Genomic DNA, 8002 nt, shown 5'->3' with positions numbered 1-8002 from the left:
CGTTCGTCTCTCTCTCTCTCTCTCTCTCTCTCTCTCTCTCTCTCTCTCTCTCTCTCTCTCTCTCTCTCTCTTTCTCTCATCTGATCAATCCATAAAGCTTAACAGAACGAAACTAAATTTTCACTGAAGAATTTTTCTAACTTTCATTGAAGAAACGATTGAACTGATCAGTTCATACTTCATCACTGAAAACTCTTGACTAATGATCGACAAAAGGTGGCAGCTCAGCCAAAACGTGTACTTTTTCTGCTCAATGGCCAAACTGCAGCCCTGGTTAGATTCCATGAGATTGATCCATATATTTTTTGACAGTTTTTGGATGTTTTCATAACTAAACATGAATTAATGTGTCCTTGGAGGTTCCTATTCTGAGAGCAGCTAGTGGCTCCGGCAGAGGTTTCTATTTTGAAGTCTGTCGACACAGTATAAGACCAAGGGCAAGGCTTCTCCCCTCTCGTTGCAACCACATATAAATCTAAGAAGTTTGTAGGTATCTGCTTTCGATTCCTAACCTCCTCGTTGCCGATAAATCTAATGAGGTTAAAATACCAAACAAATGCATTTTGCCACATAATTTTTCCGATAGGAGCTGCATTGTCACCTCTGAGTGGAACAAAATAATGAGACATCTAAATTTCATCAATCAAATCGTTGAAAAGTTTGGTTAATTTTTATGTAGGAACTTTGGTGCTCTGCAATTTAAACGTCGAAATCATTGTTATGTTTTAAGCCGGCCGTCATACTTAGCTACAGAACACTATGAAGACGGTTTCTTAAACGCTAGCAAAGGAAGACAGTTTCGTCTCTGTTTGTTTCTGACCAAAAAACAAAAGAGGAAAGACGTTTCTTCCTATATAACATCTTGGACCAACTCTTAATCCACCTAAAGTGACCAAATCCAAGCCATAGTGGCATAGTGCCGTACTACCTCACCCCAAAGCATTGACTTTGACCCAGTCCCTCCCAACTTCCATTGCTTCTTCTCTGTTCCACCTACAAAACCTCTCTACCATTCAAGTCAAGCTTCTGCAAAAACTAAAGCTAAAAGCCAAAAAAACAAAAAGAAAATAGTAAATTTACCTGACACAGTAAAAAAACCAAAGGACAATGAGTTAAAAAGGAAACCCAAGTAATGGCCTTTGGTTTCCCTCGCCGTACAATTAGATGGGAAATCAAATGTAGGGTGATTCATTTTCGGTGATAAATAGAAGGAGATGAAAAATATAGCAGTGAAGTCTGAGTGAAAATAGAGAAGACGACGTTAAAAAGAAGAGTAAAAAGTGAAAACCAATCTTCGTGTGGGGTTTGTTTTCAGGTGAAGTGTTGCCCCAATGGAGATCGTCGTCGTCTCATGACAACAGAGTGTTAAGCACCACCATCATCTCCCCCACACCCAAAAAAAAAATACATAAAATAAAAAGATAGAACCCCAAAAACACAGTGAAAAAGGAAGAGTCTTTGCTATTTGTTTTTTGTTGGGTTTTCTTTCACCTCATCTGAAACTTGCTCACAAGGCTCAGAGGAGGGTTTAGCTTTTCTGGGTTTTTATTGATCTTGCTGTGGGTGTAAAGGGTTTGGGAAAAGAGGTGAAAAGATAGAAACTTTGGGGCATTGGAATGTGGGGGAGCTCTGGAACTCCTGGGGATTCTTTCTATGAGGTCCGCTCTGAGTGCACAGATGTACCCAAAAGCCGGTTCAAGATCAAGGTGTCTCCTTTTTTTGTTTCTCTTCTTTAATTTTGTGTATTGGGATATATAGTAATTCATATTTGTAACATATGCATCTGTTATTTAATATTGGTATTGATGTGAAGGATACCCAGTATCCTAATATAGATCAGTTTCCAATTTGGCTCCAGGGTATTGCTTAGTGCTTGAGATTTGATAGTGGGATTGTGCTAGATGCCAATAAAGATTGGCTTTAGTGTTAGTATGATCACATTGTGATCTGCATTGCACAATGCGGTTGGAACCTGATTGTGCTTTTGACTTGTGGGTTGATGATGCACATTGTTGAATTCTGGAAGGACTGATATGATCATTTGGTTGATTAAGGATCATAGTTAAACTTGAGGGTTAATATTTTTACTTGCCTTAAACTCCAGTATTTTGACCCTCTTTTGTAAGTTTCTGAAATTTGGGCATTTCATCTCCTTCTCGTATATCAGTTATGTTGGGAATGCTATTTTTGGAGAATTGGACTACCAAAAGTACCCAACTGATTCTGTGTCGTGGATCCTGGGGTTAGTACGTGGTTTGTCTATTGTCGGGGTTCTTGTATGACATGAGAACTGTGATTATACATTTAGGCAAGCATGGTATTTAAGTTGGATATTGAAGAAGTCATCTTTGGTGATTGCAGTCTAATTTAAAATCTTCAAACATGGGAAATTTTAGTTTTATTCCGTTCTTACAGAACAGTATGTGTAGAGATACTTTTTTCAAGGCAATGAGATTGACTTTCGTAATGGGTATATGTGTTTTATGTACAGTCATATATAGTGGGTTGAGCCTTTGGAGTCTCATTTCTTTTGTTTAGCTTACTTGGGGTTTTAGATCTCTTACTCTGTCTCGAAAACACATATCCAGTTTTTCATAAATTTTCTTTCTGAAATTGATGAGGGCATCAACGTCAGCAAAAATATGATTTGCAAAGAACCTGTAGCAACTCTTAGAACTGGCAGAGTATACTAATTTATTATTGGTATACATACTGAAGAGATAGAGTGTGCTGGATATCTAGCAATTCATTTTCCCAGTTAGGATTTCTTTTGCCAATGAGAGAAATTTAGATTAATATTAGTGATGCATTGTGTATGCTTTTAAAAGAAATTTATGCAGTTGTAACAGCTACTTCTTTATGATTTGGATTTCTATATGACATTATATGTTTCTTCCATTTTCAGCTCCTTTTATTTGCTTATGCAGGCAGGTAAAACTCTAAGTTCAAGGAAATGGCATGCTGCATTTTCTCCAGAAGGTCGTCTGGATATAGGCAAGACTTTGAGTCGAATCCATCGTGGGGTGAGTTTGTTATTATGATTCAGTAGTACTAAACTACATATGCTTATTTGTTTGTTCTTGGTAGGATTCACATTTGCCAGTGTAGCCATTGAAAAATATTTTTCTTCTTTTTAATAGATTATTGAGCTCACTTGTTCTCTGTTTTACTTACTGCCATGTTTAGTCCTGAGCCTGCATATATGAAAGGGGATATGTATAATTCAGGCTAAGTTGTTCACTGAGACCGAATCATTCTTGAGTGATAAGTCAGGTTAACTATTATTCTTATTGACAAAAATTCGGCACATAATGACATAAATGCCTCCTTTCTGACCTTCCAATTATTTTTGTTTGGTAGTAGTTTCTCTTTCTCCATTTGGTTGATATATAAATATTTTATTTCAAATAGTATAGTTTTCTTAAAGGATATACATTTGAGAGGCTAATACTTCCATTATTATTTCATCCATCAGGGTATCCATCCATCAATTAGAGGAGAAGTTTGGGAATTTCTACTTGGTTGTTATGACCCGAAAAGCACATTTGAAGAAAGAGAGCAGCTCCGGCTACGTCGAAGGTCTGTGTTGTTTTATGCCTGGGGTCACTTAAACTTAATATATATTTATTTTAAGCTTGTTAAAGTTTCCTTGCGGGTAGTACACCGGGAAATGACGAGGAAGGACTAATGAGATTCCAGTCCATCTATTCTTGAGAGTAATAATTACAAATGCTCTGGTCCAAAGCTTTGTGATTGTATGGTAATCTTTTTGGAAACAAATAAGAAATATCATAAGCTTAGGCTAAATAATATTAACATACCCAGTTGACTACATTTAGCTCACTGTTTGGGAATGTGGAGATGTTTCCAATAAGACAATGACCAGAAGATTTATATGCATTTCCAGAAATTGAAATTGACACCCACAAGGATATCCACATGTTTGGCATCCTTCCAAGAATCCTATGTGGATAAACTTTTAAGATATGAAATTTGCACTTTTCACCTCTCCAATGTCGGGTATAATTTAGTATGCATTGTGCTCTGCATGTTTTACTCTCAGGATAGAATATGCTAGGTGGAAGGAAGATTGCCGCCAAATGTTTCCTGTTGTTGGAAGTGGTAGGTTCATTACTGCCCCTGTAATCACTGATGATGGCCAGCCCATTCAGGATCCAATAGTACTTATGCAAATAAATCCAGATAGGGGGCAGGCTTTATCTTCAGAGGAATACTTTAAAGCCAATGGTCATACCCTGAATCCTGCTAGTGCTTTGGAACCAGTCAAGGATAAGAAAATAATCCAGTGGCTGCTTACGTTACATCAAATAGGTGGGTGATGTATACACTATTTATATTCTAATGAACTTTTCTTAATTTCCATTTCCACAAAATATACACAAGGTATTTTTCTTTTATCGGTTAGCTATTTTCGACATTTCTTCACATATTTTGATAAATATAACTTGTGGCATTGGTTTACAACTCTTTACATCACATACGCCCTATATGTGACATACTGATGATACCTGATGAATTATAGATTTCTCAAAATTCTGTTTACACAGTAAATAAGATTTTATTTGGCTGTGTAAATATGCCAGGGCTTGACGTGGTTCGGACTGACAGGACGCTAGTGTTTTACGAGAAGCAAGAAAACTTATCAAAACTTTGGGATATTCTAGCTGTTTATGCTTGGATAGATACAGATGTTGGCTACTGTCAAGGTCGTTGATATATGAATGATTAGCTTGCTACTCCTGTATCTTGATTAAAATATCCATTATGTTGATTTCTGGGGTTCCTTCCTACACACTTGGAGTTGAAAAAATTTCTTTGATTTTTTTTTCCACAAAATGATTGTCATAAATGCTGAATTTTATCTCCATGTTGAGCAGGAATGAGTGATCTTTGCTCCCCCATGATTATCCTTCTCGATGATGAAGCTGATGCATTTTGGTGTTTTGAACGTTTGATGCGCAGACTGGTAACTTTTTGAACTGATCCTGTGGAATTATATATTCATTCTGGTATTATATTAAACCAGTAACATAGCATGTGGTGATTACCTAATGCTTTCAGTCAATCATAAAGTATGGCCTGCTCTTTACTTAGTGAGGCACGCACTTGTGTGTGTAAGTGATCCCACAGGCCTTTTCTCTATGCTTGTCTTGGGGAAAAGGGCCTGCTAGGTTATTGTTTCCTGAAGTTAATTGAGGAAATCAATGTTTGATTGAAAGTAGCTGTAATCTTTCTATTTGAAGTTTTCATGGTTTTCCCTCATTCTGTCAAGATATTTACTGTTTTTTTTTGCTTATCAACATGGATTCCAGTTTCTTATGACTTGTGTATTTGAAATTTAAAGCGAGGAAATTTCAGATGTACTGATAACTCTGTCGGGGTGGAGGCACAACTAAGTAATTTGGCGGCAATCACTCAAGTCATTGATCCAAAACTTCATCAGCACTTAGGTATTGATTGAAATTTGCTTCACATTTGGTACTACGCTTGATATTTATGTCATAGTTCAGCGTATAAAGCTTTTTTCCTTCCCAAGCTAATTGTGAAATTTATGCTTCACCAATGTTACTTTATGAGGTTCTTTTGTTAGATGTACTTAATCATAATATGATATCAACTCTTGGCTTTTGATATATCATTTGGAGAGCCCGACTTTCTTGCTCGCTGGGGAGTTGTTTATTAAAATTGTCTGTTTGTGTGTATACCATACTTTTTTGTGCATTTTCGAGTAAAGATATTAACAAAAAAGGCTCTCTTTTTTTCTTTTCTTTTTTTCACAGAGACACTAGGTGGAGGTGATTATTTATTCGCTTTTCGGATGCTTATGGTTTTGTTCCGTCGGGAATTCTCTTTTTGTGATTCATTATACCTTTGGGAGGTGAGATTGCATTGGTATTGTGCATTTTTATGCAAATTTTTTTTAGGGAAATGTAAATAGCACCCTGTCTCTCCTCTTCACTTATGCTTCAAGTCTATGGAAATAATAAAATATTGATTTTTAGAGTGCAAAATGATTTTCTAGGAATTCTAAAAGCAGCTGTCTATCTTTAATGGTCTTTGTATTTGTGCATTATATGTTCAGGAAATATTTGCAACAATTTAGCACTGCCAGTTTGTCAAAACTTACCTCCACTTCTAGATTCCTTTGATTTCAAATTTCTGCATAATCATTTGTAGTGGGCAATCTTTTCTAAGCTAAAGATACAAGATTATTACTTTAATTGGCAAATGCTTAGAAGGGAAAATAATTGAAGCTATCACAGGCATTTTGTATTGAAACGATTAACTTGGGAAATAACTGGATCAGGTTAAAGTTAGAATGGAGGCAAGACTTCAATTTGATATTACATTATTCATGGAAAAAAAAAAAGGAATACTGTATTTGTCATCATCATATATCCATGTTATATATATGTAACATGCATACGTAGGTGTGTATGTGCACATGGTCTATGCATGATGATGAACTAGTGTGCATCTGTTTTCCTGCATCTTAACCCTCGTATCTCTATTTGCCTTAGTAATATTTTTTTCCTCAATTCTAACAGATGATGTGGGCTCTTGAGTATGACCCTGACTTGTACAGTGTATATGAAGATTCTGATACTGATGGTGAAAGGGCTGAGGGATCTGGATCTTCTAAAGGGAAATCAAAGTCGAAACGTCATTATGGGAAGTATGAGAGGGAAAATATGAAAGTGAAAGGTTCAGAAGCACCTCTCCCAATATCCATTTTCCTTGTTGCCAGTGTCTTAAAAGATAAGAGCTCAAAATTACTGACAGAAGCTCGGGGTCTCGATGATGTTGTTAAGGTTAGATTATGAATTGATGAATTGCAATGCCTTGGGAACCTTCAATTTGCTGCTTCATTTGACAGGGACTCTACATAATTTAAGTAGAAAACATAGGGAACAGCAAGTCAGAGCTTGCTACTGATGAAGTCAATCATTCACCAGTTATTAAGGACCCATTCTAAATTAGAGATTTGAATTGGAAATCTTAAAGTTGTTTTGAAAGAGAAGAACAAAGAACGTGAGTGAAATGAGAGTAAGCAAGCCCCATAGCCTTCGGTTCTGGTATCCAAACTAGGAGTCACTAAGACGCTTTAAAGTTGCATCAAGTTTGATGTCTAATCTGATGACTTAAAAATAAAACTTGAGCAGTCAGTTAATTAGCCATCCTTCTAACTATCTAATATCATCAGCAGTAGTTAAAACATGATCTGAACAAAATTTGATGCTATAGTTTCATCTTCAGATGATCAGTATACGTTGAAAGACCCATATATAAGAAACGCCACATAATTTTGAATTTTCTGGAGTACTCAAAGCAGTTGTGAAGCATTTTTTATGCTTATTGAGTCGAGTTGTTCAATTCTGGAGATGAACTTTACCTTGTTTACTTTTCCTGTCTGTTGACTCTCCGCAGATATTGAATGACATAACTGGAAATTTAGATGCCAAAAAAGCTTGCAGTGGGGCAATGAAACTTCACAAGAAATATCTTAAAAAGGTACTGCATTTTTTAGCACTCTTGTATTTGATGGCAATGCTATCAAATTTCAGGATGTCTTTATCTCTGTATTTGTTATGCTCAGTACGAGCTGATTCATGGTCCTGGTACTGTAACTTATACTGATAATTTTGTGTTGATACTGCAGGCTCAGAAAACATAGCATCAGCATCCACATAAAACTTTGGCACATCAAGAAGGAATGTTCTTTGCATTCTTTGTTAAGGGATCTTTACTTTTTTTTCCCAGTCTCGGTTTAGAGTTTACAGAGCTGCAGAGTTGGTCCAACCTCAATGTTGCCACAAAAGCAAGCGGTGTTTATTAAGTTGATCCCAATTATTTGTATATTGATAACATTCTTTATAGGCCTGTAATTTGTAAACCATCAAGAGGGCCTATGTTATGTGTAATCTTGTGTTTTATGTAATGATATTATGAGAGGAAAAAAAGATGATGCGTATACACTGGG

The 8002-nt window shown here is 36.3% G+C and overlaps 1 protein-coding gene across 1 annotated transcript; it reads left to right on the top strand.

Moving 5' to 3' along the window:
* The first annotated feature begins 1384 nt into the window (after positions 1-1384).
* LOC101299275 (TBC1 domain family member 15-like) lies at positions 1385-8002 on the top strand. The gene is made up of 12 exons (XM_004294302.1): positions 1385-1706; positions 2928-3023; positions 3476-3579; positions 4064-4122; positions 4204-4332; positions 4605-4727; positions 4899-4987; positions 5366-5471; positions 5802-5899; positions 6570-6833; positions 7450-7533; positions 7682-8002. Exons 1-12 carry the CDS (start codon positions 1617-1619, stop codon positions 7694-7696), a joined length of 1257 nt encoding a protein of 418 aa, XP_004294350.1. The 5' UTR covers positions 1385-1616; the 3' UTR covers positions 7697-8002.

Source organism: Fragaria vesca, linkage group LG3 (assembly GCF_000184155.1).
Source record: "Fragaria vesca subsp. vesca linkage group LG3, FraVesHawaii_1.0, whole genome shotgun sequence".
Taxonomy (NCBI): domain Eukaryota; kingdom Viridiplantae; phylum Streptophyta; class Magnoliopsida; order Rosales; family Rosaceae; genus Fragaria; species Fragaria vesca.
This window is presented reverse-complemented; position numbering and strand designations above follow the sequence as displayed.

Bases quoted from the DNA above. Each gene is read 5' to 3' on its own strand.
- LOC101299275 (XM_004294302.1), top strand. From the start codon at position 1,617: ATGTGGGGGAGCTCTGGAACTCCTGGGGATTCTTTCTATGAGGTCCGC. The intron at 5,472-5,801 runs GTATTGATTGAA...TTTTTTTCACAG, and splicing joins AAAACTTCATCAGCACTTAG to AGACACTAGGTGGAGGTGAT. The intron at 6,834-7,449 runs GTTAGATTATGA...GACTCTCCGCAG, and splicing joins GTCTCGATGATGTTGTTAAG to ATATTGAATGACATAACTGG.